This window comes from Haliotis rufescens, unplaced genomic scaffold (genome assembly GCF_023055435.1).
Source record: "Haliotis rufescens isolate VD_foot unplaced genomic scaffold, xgHalRufe1.0.p SCAF_1, whole genome shotgun sequence".
Lineage (NCBI taxonomy): Eukaryota > Metazoa > Mollusca > Gastropoda > Lepetellida > Haliotidae > Haliotis > Haliotis rufescens.
Window position 1 is genome coordinate 32,645,306 of NW_025963779.1, and position 27,860 is coordinate 32,673,165.

The following is a 27,860-nucleotide window of genomic DNA, read 5'->3' on the forward strand; positions in this document are numbered from 1 at the left end:
ATTAAAGCAGAGAATAGATTCCCTGACATTTCGACACACAAAAAAAAACATTGCATGTCAGATATATATTCTTTATTTCTGATCTCACTAAACGTTCATTCAGTGCTTTCTTTGCGCCACTCCACCCCAGCTCCGAATCACAATATGTACAATAAAACCACCATAATTTAAACATTCACATATACACCATCATTGTCCATCTGGAACATCGTCTAAGAAAAATATACACATTTGTTACTATCTTGCACATTTGTCATCCGCCATAACCCCTGACATTCACTGTTGTCAGTGCTAAACTGAAGGAACAGTTGATTCTACAAAGCAGTGGAAATCATCACACACTCTAACCCTGTAACACTGCTCAAGCTTTTCTGAAACAAAACAGGCAACAATTGATAAAAAGGGTAAGCTGAAAATATCAAAATCATCTTTCACATTTTATTCAACAAAAGTAATAAATTTATTATCAATATAAAAAGAATTTGTTAAAACATTGATTTTAAATCAGGGGCTGTAAAAATATCTTAACTAAGAATCCTGCCAGTATGCATATTTCATCATTACAACTTTGTTAAAAGACACTATGCTCAATGCCTGGTTTTCAGACTAGCTCGTGATGCCATGGCCTGCATGAAACAGACATTGTCTCTAGTAACTGTCATGCATCCTAAGACTTGAGCTAACACACAGAGAAAGTGGGTTTTAAAATATTTGGATCAAAGGTGCCTGGACTTCCAAATAACATCAGCCCAGCACCCCTTCAAATTAAGGCACTGCCAAGGTGCACATAATTATTTTACAGGAGTGTGGATTACAATGTTCCTGCTCTTCGACAACAACTGATATCTCTGAAATAAAGAAGCATGTGACCACTGGAGACCTATTAAGAAAATGTAGCATCTCCAAATCCTTATTGATCTGTTGGAAATCCTGAAGAGCAATTTCTAGTTGTACTGACAAGTAACACATGCAACATGTATCTGAGGCAGAACCAAGACTTTTACTGAGTCAGTTGGGTTTAATGCCACCGAAAAAAGTATTCTAGTTATATCACGGCATGTTAGCTTTATGGGGGAGGAAAGCCTGAAGTGACGCAGGTCTTACATGTTTACCACTTTGGTGACAGACCTAGAAACATAATTGGGTCAAACCAGGACTTATAAAACGGGGAGCGTGCACAGTAAACATGTGAGGTCTCAGTTCATCTAGATCTGCCAGTGTGTTACATTGAATGCACTTACAAAAGAATAATGAATAAATTATTTATTGCTGAAAATATATATATCCACATCCTCACTGTGTTGAAGGATATGGCTGACTAATGAATGGAGATCATAAATAGACAAACTCTTGATCAAAGCTAATAAATACCAATGGTTTCAACAACAACAAAACATATCTACTTTACACAGTCAAACTAACTGGCATGTAGTATTTTCAAAGTATCTAAATGTCAAACTTAACATCATGAATAAAACCTAATACAAAAGAAAGTAAAAAGTAGCCTTAGATATATGAAGGTGCAATTTAAGTCCCAAAAAGGCGGATTCCATCTTAAAAATATTCAGCTCTTGTCTGGTCTAGGAGACTCAAGGGTTTGTGACCAATAGAAATATATAACTTATTACTCTCCTGCCCAAGACAGCAGGTTTCCACATTGTCAAGAAAGGAACTATCCCCCATGGCCAGTGAGAGGCAACAAAGAACTACAACCTAGCTACATCAGTGCTCACGTAACTTGTCAACAGTAGTTGGGACCACTACACAAATATGTCATTGCTTGTGCAATTCGTCAAGTCATAGATAGTTTGCCGCATACCCTTATCCAATGCCCCTTGCTGAATGCTTTAAGTGCATTCTATTCCTACACATAAAATGCAAAATCAAGGACATATCAGTGAGCACAGTCTGTGCAGAAAACCTCTGAATCTACTGGCCTGAATTGGACCCTCAGCATCACTTTCAGTACCTATTAATATATCAAATAATATTGTAACATTGACTTTTATTAGCTGAGCTTACTAGACTAAACAGAATGTTACTAGACTCGAGCTTGGGACTAGTGGATTCAGCTGTAGACTGAGTGATAGCCAGTACTCTAGTTCTCCTAATGGTAAACTCAGCAATACTGAAACCATAAATACCCTGTCTGGTGTAATCTAACCATTCTTGAACCAAATCAACAGTGGCAAGTAAACCCTGGGACCAGTTTTCTCAGTTTTCAAGTTTCTACTTCTATAGTATCCTCTCAGTAATATACACTGAAGAACGCAGCTGAAAAGACAAAAATCTTACCCCTATTATTTGCTAGTCGAGCAACAAGGACAACAATGAACTCTTCAATGGCACTTGGAATTTCTACCTTGACAGGATCAAGACCAATATTACACAGGGGCAATATATAAGTATCTACAAACAGAAGACCTCAACCTTGACACATAATCATCTGTTAACATTAGAAATAATTATAGTCCAAGTTTTTTCAGCCACATTTGGCATAGAAGTTTACCCTCTGTAGCAGGAAAATTAATGTGATGCGGGTCCTGTATGTTTATCACTAAGCCAAACTCACGAGTAAGTAGCTGACAATACAAGTATCATAATCAGGGTGAATGTAGGATCTGAACGTGACAGCAAAATCCTGGCATGGCAAAGGGACATAACTATCCTTGTAATCTGGTCTCATCCAACACTTAAAAAGTGGAGGTTATTATTTTGTGAGCGAGTGAGTGAGTGAGTATGGTTTTACGCCGCTTTTAGCAATATTCTAGCAATATCACGGCGGGGGACACCAGAAATGGGCTTTACACATTGTACCCATGTCGGGAATCGAACCCGGGTCTTTGGCGTGACGAGCGAAGGCTTTAACCACTAGGCTACCCGACCGCCCCTATTATTTTGTACAGACACTTTGATGCATATCATTCAAATTGCTTGGCAACAATATACAGGACAGCAGAGACATCTCATCAGATACAGTAATAGAATGAAAAGAAAAAGCAATGCCTTTTTGTCCGGATTCCGGTACTTCTGTACCACACATAAAGAAAAGTCTTTCAGCTCTTCCTCAGACACTCGAAACTGGGTGAAAGGGGTGTGTTTAAAGGTAGCCATCAAGCAAAACTGAAGGGCTTAGAGGTAGCCATGGAGTGCTCATTCTAGTTGCTGCTTTATTCCCTATTTAAGTGTCAGATAAAAGTTTTAACTGTCATTATCACACAGTCAGCATGTTCGAAAGGCAACTCCATTGTGACCTTTTTAGGTCATGTGTTAGTTTAGGTCTTCCACAATCTCATTAAAATCAGATCTTAGTTCTCGCTACCGCTAAACAAGAGAAACAAACTGGAGAATATTGTTTCAGAATATGGTAAGGCCATCTAGGAAAAGCGTACTATACAGTTAACATCAAGGTGTACTAAAGAAATAACAGTGGCAGTAAAGGAATGCCAGCAGAAGCGCATGAGTGCCACCATCTAAAGGAACTTCTATCAGTAGAACCAACAGATGCCATCTGTTCTGATTGAGGTTAGCTGTGGGTAATTCCTGTAAAAATGGTCACATATTAATTTTGCTTAAATCGGTAGTAAGTAATGATGGTGAAGATAACATAAGTCATGTTATGTGTACCAGCAAACAACACGCCAGGCTTCTCCCAAAGCTCAAGATCAATATGTGCTCGCTAACACAATTAATTGCATCATCAGTAGTTTCGTGTGGGACATTCAGCCCCAAAATTCCATAACATATACATATTGAATTAATGCAATTAATCTTTAAGGGATACATTTGAAATAACACAATTTTCAATAAATCCTACTCAAAGAAACTTAACAGTATGTTGAAAACATTCAGAGAAATATTACACATGCTTAAAATAAATGATCAGCATTGTAAGATGATCATTGCCAATAGCTGTAATATTTATTTAAAAATTTCAATACTTCTAGCCGCCTAATTTCTAGGACTCATAATGATCTCGGGCCAAGATTGAAGCCATTTAAAAAACTATAATGAATTTCTTCCCCAAGAAAGAACATTTCTAGCTACAAGTGCAAAGAATCAGCTAAATACACAGAGGACTCCCTCGTACAAAACCACAAAGTTGAATGAAGGTCTATGCCGTGCTCATGTTCAGAAGGACCTGTTGATCGGTTGTTGATTTCAAGCTCATGAAAAAGAAGAGAAAATCGGTGACGAGGGACATGGAGATGGTGACATCTTGGAAATAAAGCCATGGCGGGGAATGAGGCCAGGGTAATTATCACAATAGAATGGAGACAAAACACACTGGATAAGCAAGGATGGAGACATAGCGCAGCCTAGCCCTACACTGCGAACATTGTCTGCGTGAATGTGATCTGACTTTTTTGTGGAATGGATGGACATGAAACGAAGGGTTCAGACTGAACAGTGCACTAGGGACACAGTAGCACGGTTTAAGGCACTGTGACACGGTAAATGCTTCTCATCACAACAGAGTATTGTTTGTCCAATATTGCATAACTGCATATTTCATTCAGCACAACATATGGTGTGTCTATCTCCTCCTTTCTCAACAAGCCATAACAAGTGTTACACCTCATGCTGGATACATAACATACATCGTGACTTTCTGCTTTCTTCAAAACTTTATTCCATCTTCATTTCAATGGTTCTCAATAAAGCTGGCATATTTAGTAGCATTTCAAGACAAGGAATTGCACCCAACAGGATATCATGAAGGTTTTGTTTCATAACTGACTGAAGTGGGAATTCACATTCCGTAAACAGTGTTCAAAATTGGAGTGGGTTCCTGAGTCATTGAGGTTTGCTGCTATAGTATTAGAATCTAGGGACCCTCTAAACTTTAAACCTTTTACATAATGGTCATGTAACCACGACCCCTTGACTTTCTACTTATTCCAAACACTGCATATATGTACAGCTGCACATGCAGCCTGATATGATTAGCCAGGAAATATCTGTTAAGAGCAAACTTTCTTTTTTTTATTATTTCCCATACATGTTTATCAGTCCCGGACAAATTCTGCAGAAAATTTGCAGAAAATGTAACTTACCATAGAATTGCAGAAAAATCACAGAATTTGCCTTATCAATCTTTGCAAAAAGATTCATTTATTTATCAAGAATTTATCAACAAAAAAACATCCTTTGATGTATCTGATGTATCATTAATTGAGTGAGTGATATTTGTCAAATAGAAAGAAAAAAAAGCAAACAAAAACAACAGAACCCATTGAATTGTTTGATAGGCATTTCAACAGAATGCATTGTTATCATAAGATTTTGGAAGCAACAGACTTCTACTATGTCCATAGTCATGAAGCGTTCATAAAGTATGTTATCCATGTGTAATCACTGACCACTTCAAACAGTGTACACAGGCCTGCCATTAATTGGGTTTTATTCCGCCTTCTTCCTTGATTGTAACTGTACTTGCCCACTCTATATATTTGTTAACATGTACATGGAAATGGAATAATAAAATGTATTCTAAAAAATAAAGCCTGTTCAAGCCTGTTAATAGAAGTTTGCACTTCGATGCTGCCCGTGTGTGAATCCCATTTCTGGTTTCCCCCGCCGTGATATTGCTGGAATATTGCTAAAAGTGGCGTAAAACCATACTCACTCACTCACTCACTCGATCACTCATTTAACATGCAATTCAAACATACAAAATATGATCATCAATAAAACAAAATTTGAAATAAATAATTGTCACTCTTAAACGTTCTTGTGGTAATATGACTACATAAAGTCATAAACTATGTTTACATCAAATCATTAATAAATATCAGGGACACTATGCATATTTATTTACATAATTTTATGTTTTGAAATGTCCATTTTGAGTTTGCGTTTATTTTTCAGGGGAAATTGTTATGTTTTTGCTGCAGACTTTACCACAGAATTGTGAAATTTTAGCTGCAGAAATTTGTCAGTTTTGCCGCAATTTGACTGCAGATTTGTCTGGGACTGGTCCACATGGCTGTCCTGTACATGACACCATGAAGGGATGAGACAGCTGAACAGGTGGTGTGTCCAATACAAGGCACATGACCACTGATCACAATACTATCAACCAGCGATACTTACCGTATCATACTTAAACCTGGTACATCATCAATAATAAACAGTAAGCATTACACAAGATTCAAGATCCAAATTATTTTGGATAATCAGAGAGTTTGACATAAGTTCATAAATGTAATACAGATTACAATGCTTGGCCGCGGGGATGAAACCACTGTAAGAGTTAATGGCTGATATTTGGTTAACAAGATCTGAATGTCTCAGCAGTTTACAAATTCTGGTAGGTCAAGGACACCTGATTCAAGTGGATGGTTTCAGAGAGTCACCACACAACACATGCAGGGATTTATCTAGACCTGCTTAGAGGCCGATATTCAGGTCCGTGTCAGCACGTCATTCAAATTTCCACATTGGAAATAAACATGTTCTGGCTTTGTAGCGGTGACTTGTATTTCACTGATAACATGATAACATGACCAATACTGAGGAAGAGGCTTGAATGCAATGTCAAAATTCAATGTTAAAATACTTCTGCAAATCAGAGCTTCTAAAAATACCAAAATAACATTGTTTCCCAATTCGCCTGCCGAGGGCACTAACTTTGAAATCCTAGGTAAATCCCTGAGATAATTATAATATATGTATGGAGTATGTTCATACATTTGAGACAGTGAACAGAGACATCGTAAAACCAATACTGAGAATAGTAGCCCTTAGTCCCTCACAGTCTGAAGTCTGTACTGTTCTTGCACTCTACAACTCATCTCAATCATTAGCCTTGAATTATATAAATATAAACATGAACCCTCAGTCCCCAAATGCATCTGAAAACAGCAGAGACTACACTATCACTTGCTCCACTAGGTCCAAGGTCGTGGAGTCATAACAGGTGCTTGTTGTGGTCATTTTAATGAAAGAAATCAAATCAAGTTCATGTTAAAATAAACACCGACTTTCTGTTAAACTAATTATCTTCAAACATACAAGTGAAACTGTTCCATTAACTTTGCTGTTTGTGATCAATAAATATGGCAAATGTTTGGTTTCAAATATACAAATCCAGTTTAATGAATTTGATGTCTTTGTTATAATGTCTTTGTCCTGTTCACAATATGACAACTTCATTTAAAAATAGCTTCACGTACAAACAAATAATGCTACAATTCTATTGCCACAGAACACGGATTGTCCAATATCAACCAAATGAATGCAGACATGCAGCAGTAAACTGCTAACTCAAAATAGGGTAATACATACACAAGCAAAATAAATAATTTGGTTTATATAATTAACATGAAGTGTCAAAAGACTTATTGCTCATGGTAAAACTGCCAAGGCTCTTCTGACAGTAATACAGTCTGTAGGTAAAATGCGAAGCTCACCTTCCTTAACTTTCCCTCTCAATCACACACAAAATTTTACTCTAAAATATTTAGTAAAGAATATTTTTAATAAGTTAAAAAATAATCATTTGGGTCTGGTTCACCTTTTGTATACAGATGTTTAACATCATCAAAATAACAAACTTATCTGAATCTAGCAAAGAATTGACATGACCAAATTGACCACTTCAGTAACCAAGTACCCATTTTTGCTCAATTTGGCCTCTTCCTCTATCAACTTATGAAATATACAATGTTCAGGATTATACAACTTGTATACTTAAGATCAAGACAATCACCTTGCTTGACCCTGGAACCACAACTCACATCTTAGTCGTCTGGTTTGAAAGACTTGTATTTGCACTAGTCCTCGATTTCTTGTCTGATGTCTTGATATGTCCATTGCCTTCACATTTTTTTATAGTTTTTCTCTCTCTGTCAGTTTGTCGAGACTCTTCAGCAGATGCTGCACCCACTGGTGTAAGTGTCCTATCACTAGAGCGGGTCGTCTTATCACAGTCTGGCTGATTGGTACATGTGGAAATGCCTGCATCCTGAGGTTGATGCTCAGTAGTAGTAAGTGGCTTGCCTACATTAGACATGCATATATGACTTTGTGTCTCTGCTTGAAGGCTTCCAGAATGCAGTTCTCTCTCAAAGTCGTTACCACTGCCCATAGATTCTCCATTGCTCCCTTCTAAGGTGGACTCGCTGCGAGGGGTGTCGGAACTGTCCGAGAGGGAATGGCTATCAATATCCTGGAAATCTGTTTTCAATTTGCTGGCACAGCCGCCATCACAGCAGGTCTGGAGGAGTTCTTCCATCAACGTGTCGCTAGGACGGGTGTCCGTGGCACTCTCACAGCTCTCGGTCTTGCTAGCCTGGCGAGACATCTCACACACAACGCTTTCAGTGGCGGAAACGCCAGCCTCACTCTGAGAAAGTTCCTCCACGATTGGCTGTTCATCCCCCATGAAACCCCACGTCTCTGTGCGACATCGGTGGTGACTGGCTATATCGGACAGCAAGGCATCTGGGGAAGTGTCCGAGTTCAGGCTCTTCACCTCTCTAGCCGTCTGTTCATAGTACAGCTGGAACAGAAATATCTTACTCCTCACTGATCTGTTTTCTTGGAATTATTTTACAATAACTGAAGAATGATTTACTGTGGTGTATGAACTTTAAGCATTATTCCATACCAGAAACCTACATACATCATGTACATTCATTGTTCTAGTATTGTGGGAAACAGGCCCCTTATCTGTGTTGTGAGGAGCCTCCAGTTGAACCGCTGGACTCAGGCTATCCAGGTGACTGCTACAGAGTGAGTGTTGTAGTTCACTGCAGTCAGTTATAGTCCACCTATATCCCAGCAGCCTGTAAATCATCATACCAGAGCCCGGCAGACCAAAGGAAAACCACAGGTTGACAGCATAAGCAACAATCCATGCCTTTGGGACCCGTGAAGATTCCGGGGTAGAATAGGTCTTCAGCAACCCATGCTTGCTGTAAAAGGTGACTATGCTTGTGGTAAAAGGCGACTAACGGGATCGGATTGTCAGGCTCGCTGACTTGGTTGATGCATGTCATCAATCCCAATTGCGTGGATCGATGCTCATGATATTGATCACTTGATTGTCTGGTCCAGACTCGATTATTTACAGACTACCGTCATATAGCTGGAATATTGCTGAGTGCGGCGTAAACAACAAACCAACCAACCAACCATGCCTTTGGGAATGCCACACAAAAAGCCAGTACATAACAGTATTTAACAACCTAACAGCCCTATCCTAATGAATCTGCTCTCAAAACAAACATGCTGCTCAAAATTTCAGAAAATCTATTAAATATTGCCCTATCATCACACATTTATTCTACACACCAATGTTAACTGATCAAAGTGCTGTTGCTTATATCTTGCTATTCAGACTCCCTGTTATTTAGGATTAGGTTGCCCATAACTACAAAATAAAAGCTATGTACTCTTCCGCTATTACTGTCTGAACTAACAAGTATAAAAACGTCCACGATATTGCATAATCTTCACGTGAAGGCAGGTCGAAAACCAGACTATTAGAACGTCATGAAGAAATGAATCATAGCTAAGTATCAATGACCAGTAGACAGTAAAAGCTGAGTAGTATATGGCTAAGATTTGGCAGGTAGGTAGCCATTACCTTCCTGCCTTGAAGATGCTCCAGAGAGGCTGGGATCTCCACCAAGCTGGATGGAGCACTCAGGTTCAGCGAGGAGAACTGACTGATCACATGAGGGGTGTGGGTCACTGGTTTGGTCTGAAACGAGCATGAGTAATGTTAGTATTTGCACAGTTAGTGCCTCAAGTTTCAGTTTTGTGAGGTACTCCAAGGCATGCTTATCTGAAACCAAGTGACCACATTTCAATTCTAGACTTACCTTCAGACATGTATAAATGCCATAACTTCATATCCACACTAGACAGAGTTCGGGGAGGGGCTTGTTTTATGACTAAGCTTACTGCATTCGACGTAATAAGCGCCCAGGGCGCTCTCAAAATTATAAATAGGGGTTTCTTATTGGAATACTATTTTAGTGAAAAAAAAACAGAGTTGAAAGATAAATTTCATGGTTTATGCTGACAGCCTAAAATGTTTATGTACGACAGATATATTTTTCCAGAATTTAATTGTCCATAATTAAGGGTGGATATAACACATGAGTGCATATTATACGCGAATAAATAAGTCTTGTGTACATTGATCAATCGGAAGGGGTGCTAATTGGGATTGGTCACTGGCAAATATATTAGCAAATATCGCCGTGGGCGCCTATTAGAGCGGGACGCTTATTACCTTGAATACCGTATTCCAAACTAAATAACAGAAGAGTAAAGTTACTGCATGTTACTGAAATTATGTTTATCTTGAACAATGGTGGTTAATTTTATATTTCACTAATTCAATCATTTTTTTATTAATTAGCCTGTTAAAAAAAGGTTCAGATTGTGCTCATGCATGCATGTTTGCATTTTGGCCAAGAAATATGTGACAAAGGAAACACATTCTTGAACAATGAGTGAGTGAGATAGGTTTAACGCCGCTTCTAACAGTATTCCAGTTATATCAAAATGCCAGTTAATGTGGGGGGAAAGTCTTACACGATTACCACTTCGGTAAAACCCACGAGCACGGGTATGGTACTGACTAACCCCAGAAACATAATCGGGGCGAACCGGGATTCAAACCCACAATCATAGGTTTCAGAGTGCCCATGGGACGCAACTCTGCACAGCGAATCAAGCGCCTTAGACGACTGGGGCCCCTGCCCTCCTTGAACAATGAACAATATAGGTCTCCCTTGGAAGTGTCGGCCGAAAGAGCCTACTGGTTTTGAAAATGATGAAAATGAAAGTCAGAACATATCAAATACTTAAACCATGCTATAACCTTTTATGAAACCAGGTCGACAAAATATACGAACCATAGATAGCTTGCGGCTACGGCGGCGGCTCTTACTTGAGCGGCGACCAAGGGGAGGGAATTCCTCTTCATCTGATTTCCGTAGAAGACGATACCCATCCTCGTTCTCAAGAGCAGGGGCACATGCTGTAATGAAACAAATAAAACGGAAATGATGAAGTATCAGATGAAAAAACTGCTCTTGTACTCTCAAAAGTTATCAAAACTAAACTGCCCAAATTGCATCAAAAACTTCACTAAAACTTTATTCAATCAGGTGCATAGTGTGCAATCCTCCTTTTCTGAACATCGGCTTCTGATTGTTTGTTTGTGTTACACCGCACTCAGCAATATTCCAACAATATGAAAGCAGTCTGTAAATGGTTCTTGGTATCATTTTCAGTAAATTTTAGTGTTATCATATGGTATTTGTTAGCTGATCTTACAAGACCGAACAGAATTTTACAAGACTCAGGCTTCGGACTATCAACTAGAGTCACAGACTCTAAATGGTCAAGTCAGAACAAGACAAACCATTAGTTTCTGTGAGAATGTACAAATATTGGTTTGTCCATTACCATATCAACAGGACTGATGATGATTTATAGTTCTAGCACAATGAGATACCATGCCTCAGTTTAACATGGATACCCCACTCAGACACAGTATACCGACTCCGAGCTGACCAGTCCTTGTTTTAGCCCCTTAATGCCGAGCGCCAGACAGGGTAACAACAAGAACCATCTTTTAATGTCTTTTGGTATCAGCCGGCCATCCGCTTTCCGGGAGGACACTCTACCACTAGACCACGGCGGCGGTCGAGATGAGATTATGACGCACCTTGACTGCTACTGGCTGCCTCATCTGGGGCGTGTGATGGGGCGGATGCATCGGTGGTGTCACCGCTGGGACCTATTTTGTGAAGGTACTGTATGAGGGTATTACACAGACTCTTCTCATCCTCATACGGCTCCTTCAGCGCTTCCATCTCCTCTCTGGAATAATGTCAGCATGTAAATATCAGCAAGTGACCTGACAAAGTCCAGAAATTGAAATTAACTGTAAGTGAATCCCAAGCTAGTAAAATTCAGTGAGTGTGTTGGGTTTTAAGGCCGCTTTTAACAGTATTCCAGTTATATTGCGGTGTGTCAGCTTAATGTGGGAGTAAAGCCCGAAGTGATGCAAGTATCAGACGTTTAACACTTCGTGAAACCCACGAGCACGCGTATGGTGCTGACAAACCTAGAACCATAATCGGGGGAACCGGGATTCGAACTGACAATCATAGGTTTCTGGCATGCCCAAGGGAAGTAACTCTGCACAGCGAATCGCGGCACCTTAGACGACTGGGCCACCTGTGTCCCCAGTAAAATTCAGGAAGAACTTGTCCCATTTCCCTGTTGACTACCAATTTTACCATTAAGTAGATGGCAACTGACATAAAGATCATTTTTGCAGAAAAGTACAAACAAATAATAATTTCCAAGTTTATCTGGTCACAATAATAGATATCCATACGAAGTACTGACATACTGATCGCTCTACAGCATTGTTGAAAATAATGAGACATAGTGTAACAATAGAGTATGAGGATGTCGGCCCTCGTTAGTGTTGATGTCATGTTGACTGTTACCATGGTTACCATCTCAACATAGTCAGCTATAGAAACTAACAGTTTCAGTCCATTAGTCCTCATAATGACACGTAGCAAATCCCTTACAAATGGCAAATTTCTACTTGTCCTGAAGATACCTAAATATTGGGCTGTTTGGTAAGGACTACAGGACTAGTGCCAATTTCTAACGCTGATAGTTTTCATGCTGATGATAAAGTGACTATTACATTCATTGATGTGTCATGCTGACATTGTCACACAAACACTGATAACTTTTGAAATTTCATGTTCACACAAGATAGGATTGTTGGCTGGTAAACATCTACGATGAGAGCGTTTTGATATGGTCTTATCCTGCAATGTTAAACAGTTTAGAAAGGGAGTGATTCCTCACATTTCCTTCTGCTGGGCCTCTAGCAGTGCTCGTCTCTCCTCCTCCCTTCTTCTGAAGCTCTCGGCTCGCTGTTTCTTCATGATATCTTGAAATACATCTCTCTGTTTTCGGAATTCTGCCACCATGCTACGCTTCCTTTCATACAGTTCATTGATTTCTGATGAAAAAAAAAGAATATGGAACAGATCATATGGATAAAGTTCACCAAATCTGCAAAAGCAAAAAGTTCCTGGCTATTGATGAGATTCTTCCTCATATATTTACAAGTATATAAAAAATGCCCAAAGCTTACAACAAGCAGGCTAAGGTCATTCAGGGAAACTATATCATATTTTACCTTGTGAAAGATACATGAAATCAAAAATGAATCAATGTGTTAAAACACTGTAATATCATTTCTAAAGCTGTACAATGACTACTGTAATTCCTATGATGAGGAAAACATACCATAAATCTTCATACTAATTAATACTTCTAGGATCTAAAATCTGAATTCTAACATCAAGATCCTTGAAACAAAGAAAGATACTGCCCGATCTCAAGAACAGGGCCATTGGTTGCGGTTCAGTATCAATTACCTCCCCTTAATTCATATTATCTCCCCTTAGACCATGTTTCTGACAACCTTGCGGCCATCTGCTCCATTGATTGCAGTATTTCAAGGAGATTGTGAGGAAAATAACATAATGTTTCAGGGGCAATGTAAAGAACATATGTATGGCACACAAGATAATGTAAGGGAGATACCATTTGACTTTGTTCTTCTGAAAAAAAAATATTACATAGGACTCGCACTGGGGAGTTTAATAATATGCCCTTCTTCAGACTATATCAAATAGACCAAAGACAAATTTCTTATTTTTATTTATCTAAAAAAATAACAATGAAGTACAAGTACATGTACGAAATAATCAAAACCAAAATCCCTTCCCCCTCTGAATCAAAAGGTTGTTCTCTAATGTTACCAATGTCCCAATACAGTATGCCTCCTCTATGAATGTTTTCTATTACCAAGATATGCCTGGTGGTATCATCACTACTTCTCTGATTTGTATACACTACCGTCTACCATCACCCAGGAATACATATGGCAGAGTTGATGTGTGTCTGTTTCCAGTAAGCAAATGAAACAAGGCCGGTCATAATTCATGGATATCAAATGAGCCCTTCTCCATGAATGCAATTGTGTTAACCCTATCATTGCCTGATATTCAGGAAAAGTGTAGAGCACATGTTGTCAAGTGTATAACTTTACCATTTCTGTGACAAGCTGAGCAGACACTGATTGGAGTATTTAGAGTACTCACCTTTCTTAAGTACTTCTGCCCTGGATTTATTGGTGGAGCTTTTCTTCCTGATGTCCTCTTCCTTGGCCTTTAGTTGGTTGACGGTGCGGAAGTAGTGCTGGAGGGATAAGGTAGTCTGTATTACAGAGCAATCTCACAGAATGATCTGATCACTAAGTGACCAATTACCTGTCAAAATGATGGGCCATGTATCAATATTATACGGCTTGAGTTGAAAATTTTACAAAGAAGTTGAGATGTAGTTTTTGTAAATCGTTTATGAAACATCAAACCCTGATATTCTGAATACCTCACACAAAGATATCAATAACGCTGGCAGATGTTCAAGTTATGATATTTCAAATTCATATTTCAGTGATGTCTTCAACAATGTTCCCGCTCTATCCTGGCAGGATACACCAGATATAGGCTTCATATGGTGTACCAATGTGTGGAATCAAACACAGACCTTCAGTGTAAAAAGCAAACACATTAACCACTCAGCTACCCCAGTGCCTCTCAACATAGTGAGTGAGTGAGTGAGTATGGTTTTACGCCGCTTTTAGCAATATTCCAGCAATATCACGGCTGGGGACACCAGAAATGGGCTTCACACATTGTACCCATGTCAGGAATCGAACCCGGGTCTTCGGCGTGACGAGCGAAAGCTTTAACCACTAGGCTACCCGACCGCCCCCCTCTCAACGTAAGACTGAGCTGCACTCACGTCTCGCTCCTCCCTCATTCGCCGCTGTCTGTCTCGACTCTCATCTATCTCCTTCTTCATAGACAGGTAAGAACTGAAACACAACATAAAGTTGAAGAGTGTGTGAGTGAAAATGCTTTAATGATGACGGCAGCCACATTCCAGCAATATCACCTAAGGGGACACCAGAAATGTTGTGTGTTGTCTTCCTACAATGTGTAGAATAAAACCAACACCCCTAAGTTTAAGAAGTTGATTCTGTTGTAAACAATCAGCTTTCTTTTAATTAATTATGAAATGACAACAAAATCCATCTTGATACTTGAAATTATATTTCATGTCAAAAATCAGCTTATTGTAAGCTGCACAAAGATAAAGGAGACCATATTGTATCTTTCGATTCTCTTACATGCAAACATAATCATACAAGTTGGCAGAATTGACATCCTGGAGTTAGACAACAAACAATCCATTATTACAGCAGAAGACCTGTAACATATATGTAAACAGACAAATTATTTACAAGCCAGTGAAAATATGGCTGAATATATGCTCATTTGGTGGCAACTACAAACACTTGACGTGACAAACCTCAGCATTTTCTTGGATCTCTTCAGGCTGTCTATTTCAGCAACAATCTTCTTTTCCTGAGACAGTTTGAAGTTTTGAACCTTCATGTTCCACTCCAGTTTCCTACAAGAATCAATATATTGTTCAATATACATACATCATTCAGAGCTTAAACATTACAGTATGACTCTACATTATTGCAGGCTCTATATTATCGCAGTATGGGTAAATCCCGTAATCCACAACCCCTGTCTACTGTTTACTTATGCAAAACTAAGCATGATATTTCATCGCATGATTGAATACAGGACTCATTGTGGTATGCCACGGCTACTCAAAAGCATACACATAAACATTTTTAAAGAAAGTTTTTGGAGTGGAATTAATAAACTCTACCTCTATTCATAATTGGTTAGAAAAGATCCCATTGTTTGGACAATGTCCCTTGGCCCAACCTAGGTCGTATGCATAAACCAAAACAGGAAGTAATGTAAACCACAAAATCCACACATACCACACCACAAAATAGCCATTCCGCGATAATAGAGAGTTGCCTGTCCTTGAGTCCTTAATGACAGGTACTTTGTTTACGGGTCTCGGTAAAGAAAATCAGCATTGATCAATCCTAATTGATGGGTCATAAATGTTGGACAAAGAACAAGAAACATTTTGCATATGACATTTTAATAGGTTAGTTAGCATTCACCATTACGATCCATTATAAATTAACTAAGGGATAATATAGCACACCAAGCCATCATAAATTAACTAAGGGATAATATAGCACACCAAGCCATTATAAATTCTGTAGTGCCATTGCTATGCTTGCCTTGGTTGATTACCATCTACAGCCTTACAGTTTTTTAATTATTTTATGAAGAACACATCATAGATATTCCACAAGAATGGACCAGGCAAACTAGTGATTGATGTTGGGAGCAACATTGTCGAGATAAAATGTCACACAATCAAGCAAGTCATCAACAAATGATCAAGATGGACAACCCAATCTATTTAGGTTGATTGTTGACAAGCAGTAAGCTGCATAGGTTACCAAGGACAACATCTATCCAGGAAACATGACACGGTTGTTATGTTATAGCGTACTGTTTACTTTTTTTTCTTTCTTTTTTTAAAATATTTTTTATTCAATTCACTATATGACATTACAGAGTAATACATGGAGTAGCATGTCTTGTGGCATACTTGTTAGGTATAGGTTACCTATACAGCAGACAGCAGGTCAGCAAGTTTAAGTTCGCTACAGGTGTCCATCAAAGTTTACACATGGTGAAAACGGGCAAATATTTGCCATATTTATTAACTAAGTGTGGAGCTAAATCCTTACAAATTGGTTGTGTAAAAAGAAATATATTAAAATATCAAAAGATATTACTGTTTACTTTAGGTGATCATCATGTATGACATTACCTGATAGCATCATTGTGTTTTTCCTCTGTTGTGTAGTGGAGGCTGGACTGGAGTTTGGACAGGGCATTCATCTGAAAACACAACAACCACCAAGTAGTGGCAGCACACTTCCCAGCTGGGATTGACATTTTTCCTTACACTGTCTTTCAACACTGAGATCTGTTGCAGAATAACATGGTGTGACCAACATCAACACCTGTCTGTTTTTTGTTCAATGCCACACCCACCTATATGATGCCACACCCACCTATATGATGCCACACCCACCTATATGACGTCTGTCTGTAAACAATCGAGTCCGGACCAGACAATCCAGTGATTGACATCATGAGCAGCGAACTACAGAATTTGGACCATGGGTCCCGTTAGACACCTCTTACAACAAGAACAGTCGCCTTTTATGGCAAGCATGGGTTGTTGAAGACCTATTCTAACCTGGATCTTCACGGGTACCCATCATTAATAGTTTTGTTGTAGGAAGAGAGGGTAATGTGACTATTCACTTTCTAGCACCTCACAGGCAGCTTTGGTTGTATACTCCCCAGGGAGCTGATAATGAAAATCAGGTGCACACTGATCCATTGACCGGGTTACCAATGTAGTGCTTTGAGCATGCTTTAGGGTGTTATAATTACTATTATTTACTGAGGGGAGAAATGAAAGAAAAAAGAAGACAGACTTCAAACTGCATCCCTTTGTGCTCATAGTCTTAACACTTTTCACAGGCATTTAAAACTAACCTTACCATGCTTACAGGGCATTTCATATCTTTTCAACAATTGGAGAAAGACGATCGATGATTCAAGTAATGAATACAGATAAGTGTGTAGGCTAGATTGTCAGAAAATGGGAAACAGGATGCAACTGACACCAACTACAAGTTTTTACCACTTTACAATGAACTGGCTTATCTTAAGAACTACCTACCCATCAGGGGTCACATGCGTGTGTGCATGCGTGCTACACCACCCTCGGTAATATTGCAGGTGAATGAATTGTGCTGTTGGCTACCTCTTAGGTATATGGAATCCATGTTATGATATACGGTCTCGAAAATGTCTGTTGGCAAATTTTAGAATGTCCGGTTGGCCATGTTTCAAATCGGACATTTTGCAGTCACAATCGGACAAGTCCGGTGCACAGACCGGTTTCTGGATCCCTGTTGTGGATATATATCGGGAAAAACTCACCAAGAACAGTAAATTTATATTAACAGCAACGATCCAAACTGTCTGGGTACAATGACACGCAATCAACCAAGTCACCAAACCTGACCACACGAAGACAGGTTCTGGGGAACTATTCTAACCTAGAATCCCCATAGTCCTGCTCTACGTCTTGTAACAAAGCAAGGCATCTTACCTTCTGTGTTATAGCCTGATTGAGGCCCTTCAGGTCAGAATCTACCTTCTTCCTGCGTTCAAAGGTAGCTTCCTTCTCTGCTCTTATACTCTTCAATGAATCCTCTCCTCGACCTCCAATTGATTTCTGTGGCCTGTCAAGGTATCTTTACTGAAGAATTTAAGCTCTACTTATACTAACATACCTCTAAATAATATATTACCCAACAAATCATGTGTCCTCAGCTCAGCTATAAAATAATATCTTCAGATGAACATTCAGAGTTCTCGGAGTGCATCTGATTGATGGAGGCATGGGTTATTCACATCTGGAAGAATTGTTTGTTTGTTTGTTTGTTTGTTGTTTAACACTGCACTCAACAATATTCCAGCTATATGACGGTGGTCTGTATATAATCAAGTCTGGACCAGACAATCCAGTGATTGACATCATGAGCATCGATACACGCTATTGGGATATGATGACATGCATCAACCAAGTCAGCAAGCCTGACCACCCGATCCCGTTAGTCTCCTCTAAGTCTTACGACAAGCATAGTCGCCTTTTAGGGCAAACATGGGTTGCTGAACACCTATTCTACCCCGGATCTTCATGGGTCAAACCTGGAAGAAAACCCACTATGATCCTGTTCTTTTTACTCAGTAAAATAGATAATTTAGTCAGCAATTGATTACAGCACTGAGCATGCTGAGTGCAAGGATACAAGTTCTGCCTCCTTCTCACGGATCTCTACCATGATAGCATCCACCTCATCATCCAATCGCTTCTTGCTTGGCGGGCGTGTCCGCCGCAGTGGCTCTGGGGGAGAGATAAATAAGGATAAAATCAAGTCAAAGTTAAATAGGATTAAGATTTAGAATAACTAAATATAGCTCTGAGGCCTGGATGCTCACCGGGAACATTGAAAGTGAGTGTAGCAGTCTGAGGCTTTAGCCTATAGCCTGAAACCCAAGTCTGGTCAAATATCTTTATTTGTAAAATCAGCAGATTATTGTCCACGTAATAAGACTTTTTGTTTGTTGGGTGTTTATCGCTGCACTGAGCAATATTGCAGCTATATGACAGCGTCCTGTAAATAATCAAGTCTTGACAAACAATCCAGTGATGGACATTGTGAGCTATGATCCTTGCGGTCGGGGTACGATGACACGCAATCCATTTGGTCACCTCTAAGTTTAACAACCAGCATAGGTTGCTAGGGCCTATTCTAACCAAGAATTTAGGGCCGGGATGAGTCCAAATTTACTACCCAGGTATCCATCCCCCTATTACCCAACCCTACCCGGGTACCCGCTGTAGATCTCAAGAGGTCTGATTGGGAAAAGTTTGACTGTAGCTCTGGTAAAATGTGTTTAGATACAGGTATAAAATGATCTGGTCATGCATACACTGAAGTTGACTGAAGTTTTGTTTTCATTCAAGCATATAAAAGTCAGAAGGAATGGGCATAGTAGTCAGGAAGAACTGCAAACATTAGTGACTTGTAGTTTTAGATACTTTTTGTCATTAAACAATATATCACGTGACTAACCACGAGTCCGGGTAGTCCTGTGGGTACCCGGGTCCTACTCAGTACCCATCCGACCCGAGTACCCGAGTTACCCGTCCCAGCCCTACAAGAATCCCCGGTGTAATAAGACTAATATCAACTGATGATGCAAAAATACATGTTCGGGGCAAGAACACTCAAAAGAATAGACTTGTGTTTATCCATCAAGAAAAGAATAAGGCCGTTAATTGGCTGTGTAGTGTGGTCTGTTTGACATCAGGGGACAGGATTATATACTAACACAATAGTCTTTAATTTAAGAAGTTTCGTTGAAGCGAGATAAATCAATGTATAGTGGTATCACCACACTTGTCGTTGCACTTTCTGAGACATAAGATGTCATTTTTGTAAACAATGGTTATGAGTATTACAGCCAAAATTGAGTACATCATCCCATCTGAGCAGCTTGATCACTTTTCTATTTCTTAATAGTATCTGTTACAAGTGATGGAGAGAATAGGGTTTTATATATATAATAGTCACTTTATTTAACATGTGTTCATGTTGTTTAACGCTGCAGTCAGCAATATTCCAGGTACATCACAGTGGCCAAAAATAACTGAAAGTGGGCCAAGCAAACCAGTGATTGATATTCAGTGCAATGTCCCACATTAACTGGGTAATAAGGCACACAATAAACCAAGTCACCAGCCTGACCTCACAATGACATGACAAGCATTTGAGGTCTACTCTAACCTAGAATCCCCACTAGTTCATCTGAAAAACTAACCTGAAGATTGCACTTGAATATAAATAACATATATATACTGTAAACAATTATATATGACTGATATGCAGATACAGCAATATATGAATGAACCAGCAACACCTCAACAATGCTCAAGGAGAAGTATTACATCATTACTATAATTAGTAACAGCATGACCTATTTCTCACCATGTGGCATCTTTGAGCATGTGCTTGGCACAGAGCCAAGTCAATGTTGTCAGGGTCCAGGGTCAACGTGGGTCAACATTTCATCAGCAAAGAGGAGCTTATCATTAAGCTTTGGAGATATCGTGGAGTGACATTCATATTTCTAGAAGAAACCCTACTCGGATATAACTTTAAAACTAGTCATTTGAGTATCAATTTCAGCAAAAGCTCTGCTGAAATCCCTTCCATAGGCTTATGATGACAAAGCAGTGATATCAAAAACCTTGATTTAATCTTTGCTTTCATTTGTTTTATAAATCATTAATTATATTCAGAACAAGTACTCTTCCCTTCTAAGTATCAATCAAAAGACACCTTACAAATACCTATATAACACACAAACATAAAATTAAATACTTATCACGCTTATAGCCTGTTTGCACATTCCAATTTAGTCAACTTTCAAATGTGCAATGTTGCTTGTGTGTAAATATCTGTTTGAAATCTAGAGGGTTCATTGGGTCCTTTAGACTTCTGACTGTCGCAGTCAAGATCACTTCCTAATTCTTTAAATTCATTCATAAATTTAACAAATTTTAAACATTGCAAAGATCCCTGGCATTCACGCAACATTTGGACAACCTAACATCAATATACATCCTTCTCTCCACTTGTCACAAGAATATTTGCTACAGATCATAATGATATTAAAGCACTGTAAATCTGTTGCTGGCTAGTGTTAATATTATTTTGTCTGCATGATAATGATGCATACCATAAAAATACATTTATGAGTTATATGTGTGCATTTGAATAATACCTAAAATAATGTCTTTTCCTGTCAAGTTTAATTGTCATAATCCCAGTTTCAAATTAATATGCTCATTTTCAAGAAGAATTGCTAAAAAAAGAGCAAAGCTCACCTCTCAATTTTTAAATTACCAAACAAAACGTTAACCACAGCCTTAGTGAGGTGTAAACATGTAATGGGTCCTCCCTGATGAGGAAAGGTTAACCTCATTACACACCTGTTCTACCTTCATGCCTCAACCACAGGTCACACTCAATTAACGGAATGACATACCTCTTGCAGAAAGCATTGTGATACTGTGTCTTCTTTAAAGTCAAGGTCCATTTGCGAAAGCAACAGGAATCTTGTCAATGAACTACCAGCTACTGCAGTAGATCAACACACAAACACCTGAGGAAGACCGTCAAATGGCTATTTTTAGCTCTCAACTACATGACTCAGTGAGCATAGGGCCAATCAGGTATGAACACATCCTTCTGGGAAATCCAAGGTATTGGATGTGAACAGTGGAAATTCAAAATGATGACAGAGGTCAAGAAGAGTCTATAACTGAGGCGAAGAATTCAACTCTTTTTACCATTGTTTATTATTCATGACCTGATGCATGTGCAATTGCTAGGTACTTCTTTGCCATGCTGAATGCACTATGCAGTATATTGTATATATACTTCCTGTATGGTGAATAATAAATCATACGGTTCATGCAGGGTTTCCATCTAAAATAGTGATCCTTGGAAAACACTTTTTCAACCACCCAAGACGACTTTGTCAGGCATAGTCATGAGTTATGTCTTGACAATTTTCTTCAATGTGATATTTTTTAGTATCTCTGAAATACCTTCTGGGTAGTTGCACCTTGCTACCACATGCAATATCATGTGGAATAGTTTTGATTCTACATCTACATAATTTGACTTACACTGAAAATGAATTTTCATCACCCTACATGAGTCAAACATTATTTCTTGAGTCAGGCAAACCGTAGAATTTGAAGCTGGCTTTGACTCAATTTAAGAAAAACCATAGCTAAGCTGATTTGGTTTATCTGCTGAAATTATGTCTATTTTGAGGAGGATTCTGTCTATTTTGTGGCGGATTATGTCACAAATGAGCCAATTTTAGCTTCTTCACCTCAGTTTATGAGCACCATTGGTTTACTCCTTTATTCAAATAAAATGGTATGTATCTACCGTATTCGCCATAGTGAGGCATCTGGCGCTTTAAAAATTGACAAGGGGACGGGGCGCTTATTAATATCATACTCTACAAGTTAAATTTATTTTCAAAACCAGTAGTGAACAAACTTAGTTTAAATGTCGATGAAACTTTTTCGATAGCAATTATTCACCCCTTCTGCAGCGTTTTCTATAAAAAATGTGCAACATACACAAGATCATGTATATTTTCTAATCTTATCCAATGGTGCTTATGTAGATTACTTGCAAACTGGTTTAGAAGATAATCAGTGGGTGCTTAAAGACATGTCATTTATAATAGAGGTGGGTGGGTCAGAGGGAAATGGGGGGAGGGTCGCCAATAAGTATGACAGTCTCTTGGGGAGGGTCATAAAAATAATTGTGTAATGAAAAATTGGACATTCTAATATAAACCTTAAAGTGTGTTTGCATTATATCTTTTGGGGGACAGTTATGATTTGAACGGCATGAACCCATATGCTTGCTGTAAAAGGCGACAATGCTTGTCGTAAGAGGCAACTAACGGGATCTGGTGGTCAGGCTCGCTGACTTGGTTGATGCATGTCATTGGTCCCAATTGCGTGGATCGATGCTCACTCAGGATGTCAATCAGTGGATTGTCTGGTCCAGACTCGATTATTTACAGACCGCCATCATATAGCTGGAATATTGCGGAGTGTGGCGTAAAACAACAAACAAACAAAAACAACCACATGCTGATTACAATTTGTTTCACCTTCTGGGTTACATTTGTGCACTTTATGACAGAACAGGTACTTGCATATGGTATTATCTTGTATGTGTGTTCCTATTACATTTTATAGCTACATGTCTTTATGCAATACTGGCAGCAGACTGGTCCAGATTTCTAGCACATTTTTATAACAGTGTTGTTGATTCATCTTTCTCCGAAGTTATGAACAAAAATGGTGATAAAAAAGAAGCAAAAGTTAATATACACATTTTTTACCATTCCCACAGCTGCTGATAATAAATCACAATGCACTGTATAGATGGCATTCAAACACCAACAGCTGAGGCAGATGGCATTTCAGGGGTTATTTATTTTTTCAATGTAGTTTCATCATAGCTGTCCGCTGATATGAAAATGACACACATTCCGCAGACAGTGGCATCCGCCTGGTCAGTTTCAGCTATGACCAATAATTCTGGCGACCCAGATAATAGTAAATACTGTCTTAGAATTACATAGAATTTGTTTGTTTGTTGTTTGATGCCACACTCTGCAATATTCCAGCTATATGACGGCGGTCTGTAAATAATGGAGTCTCGACCAGACAATCCAGTGATTGACATCATGACATCCTCGCAACTGAGATACAATAAAATGCTTCTACCAAGTCACCGAGCCTGACCACCCGATCCCGTTAGTTGCCTCTTACTACAAGCATGGGCTGCTGAAGACCAATTCTAGCCCAGATCCTATCTGTTTGAATAAAAAAGCATTAAATGCTTTTTAAATGAAGGAGTCGTTTATTACGACCACGAGTCGTTTATTTCTTATATGAGATATCAACATTATGTACAGACTCTTTAAGGATGTTAACAAAATGTAGAAGCTTTAAAAATATTAACCTCTATTTAAAAAATGATGACTCTTCGGCAATGTCGGCAACTTTTATGCACAGATGGGAATTTCCCTCACATCCTCACAATCCTCACGTCAATAACATGTACCTTTTCTTCCAATACCAATTGTCATATCCCTTCCGGTTTTGGATGCGATCATTTAGCCATCGCGTTTATCTGCGTTGCCCTGCTACATCTATAGGGAACAACCCACTAGACTCATGATTTGAAAGGGTGAAGCTATAAGTCAACATCATATTATGGACAGTACAAAAACTACACACTGTCCCTTCAGAGAATTCAGGTAAACGAACAGGTGATAACAAACTTCGTCAATAAAAAATGTATAATTTGAGATGCATCTTCCCGAGGCAAGGGAGTTAACTTACTGTAAAAGTCCAGTTTCCATCCTTGCCAAACTAGGTTAGAATTTCTGGGCCTGATCATAGTGCCACCAGTGGCTATTACAAGTTCTGTCCCTTCTATGTCCCTCCTGTTGACCAATCATATTCCACCTTTCATATCACTTGCATTTGCTTCAAAAAAGATGACGGCGCCCAGTCAAGACAATCTGATCGATAATCAAAATCTATATTGTGATAAAACGGGTCTTACATTCGCGAAGTGCATCAAATCAGGTTAGCACCCTGAATAAAAACATGAAACGATTTGGGAAATATTTGTTGACTGCGTGTTGACGCTACACATGCTTTGCAAATCCTGCAACTGACAGAAATCTGCACAGCAGTTTACGAACTGGATGTCGATTTCATTATGCAATTTTGATTGGACTATGCATAGACTTGTTAGACCAGCCAAAACATAACTCCATAATTACAGCCAAGTTCGGGACAGTGGAAACTGGACTTTTATGGTCAGTTGCTTCCTTGCCTCGGAAGATGCTAGACATGATGATTTACCATTTTAGTCGTATTTCTGTTCTGCTAGGCACTGTTTCATATGCAGAAATAAAGATTACTATGTGTATTTTCTCATAGACTAAGCCAGCAATCATCTGTGCACACATTTTCTACCAATCTATCGGTGATTCTGTTAAAACACAATACACAATAAATATACCTTCTAACATGTCTAGGGGCGGTCGGGTAGCCTAGTGGTTAAAGCGTTCGCTCATGATGCCAAAGACCCAGATTCGATTCCCGACATGGGTACAATGTGTGAAGCCCATTTCTGGTGTCCCCCACCGTGATATTGCTGGAATATTGCTAAAAGCGGGGTAAAACCATACTCACTCACTCACTCACTCTAACATGTCTAAGACTTTTGATGCAATGATCAGATAAATCGTATTTGAAACTATTCTTTTATCAGAAATAATACATTCCAATATCGAGTCATTTTAGTTGCAGCTAAATAATTATAACCATTAAACGTAGCACTTTTGAACAACTAATAATTATTGCCAAATATTTTTTTTAAGTATGGAACAGTCTGAACAGTCAGTCAATCACTGCATTTGATCATCCAACATATTCAAATCCTTTGTACAGCAGACAGCTATTTCTAATAAAGCAATATTTTAGATGCTGTCCCATTGCAATCTCATTAAAATCAGATCTACGTTATCGTTGCCGCTAAACAAAGAATTGAGGACATCCCATTACGGGTCACGTTAGAACCTTTCGCAAACTTTGACCAACCACTTAAATGACAAACAAGAAGTCAACATCAGCCAATTAGAAAGCAGCTTTCTCCAGATTTACGGCACTCGTTTCAACCTGGGGACTTCCATTTAGGACAACGCTTGAAAAATATGTTGACACAGTTCTCGATTAAAATTTTGAAAACTGAACAAACAAACATTTCAGAATGTCTAATATATGGTTGAGATTGTATGGCAGTGCTTACAACGTACTGTGCAACGCCTCCTCCATTCAAATGTTCATCCCACGGAATCAAGAGGTAGACGATAATTTTGACGGAATCAGTCGTAGGGGCCATAACTGTCTTTCGGAATCCTCGTGTTAACGTTTTTGAGGTTGCATGATCAGAAAACACATTCCGACTGTCACTTTCGCGATCTGGTAAGCGACGTTTTCATTGGTCAGATGAAAGGTCGTTCTGACGTGACCCATAATGGGATGTCTTCAGATCTTTGTTTTGCAATACCGAGAACTAAGATCTGATTTTAATGAGATTGCCAGGAAAGTGCTATTTATCACCAAATGAGGGTGTTTTGACATGGTGCAGAGTTAAGATTCCAGAGAATCACAATAGCATGAATTGTGTCTGACAGTAACTGTTTACAGTTGCCCCACATCTTTGACAAATCGCTTACAAGATTACAAGATCCATCTAGCATTTAATCATAAGAAAAGAATAGAACACTCATGCTGACAAGATATTCCACAGAGATCTCAAGATATATTTGTGGTAACATTGCTAATGCATCATCCAGGTTACATGATCCCTAATCTGTTTGTGACCAGCTCTTAGTCTGTCTTACAGACCCTGATACAATATGTATATATCCAATACAGCCCATGCAAGCCTATATTGTATGGCAAGTCTAGATTACTGCAGTATCAGTATCTGAAAATGAAGAGAGTCTCTGGGCTCCCTCATATTATATTTGTATTAAGATAATTGAACAACTGTTTGTTTCTTCTGTACGATATGTTCATTTCAGAGACTAGATGTTAGTCTAACCAGGTCTCTGCAGTCCAGTAGCAATCTGAATAGTATCAATCTGGTAGGAAATAGGAGTTTGTCTAAGTGCTCAGGTTGTCAACATCAAATATTGTTTTTAGTTTTGGATTTAAAACTGTCTAATGTGCAAGATTTTCAGTATGTGGAAAGGTTGTTTCACCAATGCATGTGTGCATAAATGGATAAGAACGATGTATGATGAATAAGTTTTCATTTGTCTGTTGCCATTAAATGTTCACTATAATCAACACTTTGTCTATTTGCAGTGAGTGAAAGTTGCTGCCTATATACTGTCGGGCACTTCCTGGTTACACAGGGGTGCACAACTGTATGATCTCATAACCACTTTCCTGCTAATTGCTCAACGTAAACAATTCATTATAATGTAATATATTTATATGCAGATATACTCAAAATGCATCAATGCAACAAAATGGGGCCTTCTATTAAAACAGTGCAATGGATTTTCTAATATAACGATAAGATTTGCGGTATGATGAAATTTACTTTCACACACTTTATCTTGTGAACATAAATTGCACGCATGAAACCTTTTAGAGGTAATACAAAGATACCAAATGCTCAGATAAAAATATGTTCCCACTCTAGCTGCAAATATTATTTTCTTCGTTTGCCTTGTGCCCCAGTCCACACAACAGTATACTGGACTTATGATCACTTATCGGCAGTCCAACATATTTCACCGAAGCAAACGATCAAAAATCGTTCTCACCAGAATCCTCTTTTGCATTTTCGTCCTCCTGTGCATCAGTCATGTTTGATTAATCCTGATGGTACGGAGGGATACACACATGCTGATGCATCACTTGATGACATAACAAGCATGCATATGACAGTCATGCACGACCGTCATGTACAGTTATTTCTACGGCCATCTTAAGTCACGTGACTTGTCTCACGAGATGCGTTGCGGGCGAGGTTTCAAGGT

General features: G+C 38.9%; 1 protein-coding gene across 2 annotated transcripts; it reads right to left on the reverse strand.

The window, feature by feature from the left end:
- Positions 1 to 57: 57 nt before the first annotated feature.
- Positions 58 to 27,832, reverse strand: LOC124110968 (stress response protein NST1-like). Of its 2 annotated transcripts, none has more exons than XM_046470484.2 (12): positions 27,645 to 27,832; positions 18,923 to 19,017; positions 18,220 to 18,345; positions 16,858 to 16,928; positions 15,448 to 15,549; positions 14,878 to 14,950; positions 14,172 to 14,268; positions 12,865 to 13,021; positions 11,696 to 11,850; positions 10,878 to 11,002; positions 9,596 to 9,712; positions 58 to 8,506 (listed from the first exon to the last, which is right to left on the reverse strand). In XM_046470484.2, exons 1-12 carry the CDS (start codon positions 27,685 to 27,687, stop codon positions 7,739 to 7,741), a joined length of 1,929 nt encoding a protein of 642 aa, XP_046326440.2. In that variant the 5' UTR covers positions 27,688 to 27,832; the 3' UTR covers positions 58 to 7,738. The 2 variants fall into 2 exon arrangements, with proteins under 2 accessions (XP_046326440.2, XP_046326442.2); XM_046470486.2 differs by lacking the exon at positions 27,645 to 27,832 and adding an exon at positions 21,729 to 21,856.
- Positions 27,833 to 27,860: the final 28 nt, after the last annotated feature.

Bases quoted from the DNA above. Each gene is read 5' to 3' on its own strand.
- LOC124110968 (XM_046470484.2), bottom strand. From the start codon at position 27,687: ATGACTGATGCACAGGAGGACGAAAATGCAAAAGAGGATTCTG. The intron at 13,022-14,171 runs GTGAGTACTCTA...TTTTTTCATCAG, and splicing joins GGCAGAAGTACTTAAGAAAG to AAATCAATGAACTGTATGAA. The intron at 11,851-12,864 runs GTGAGGAATCAC...ACATTATTCCAG, and splicing joins GAGGCCCAGCAGAAGGAAAT to AGAGGAGATGGAAGCGCTGA.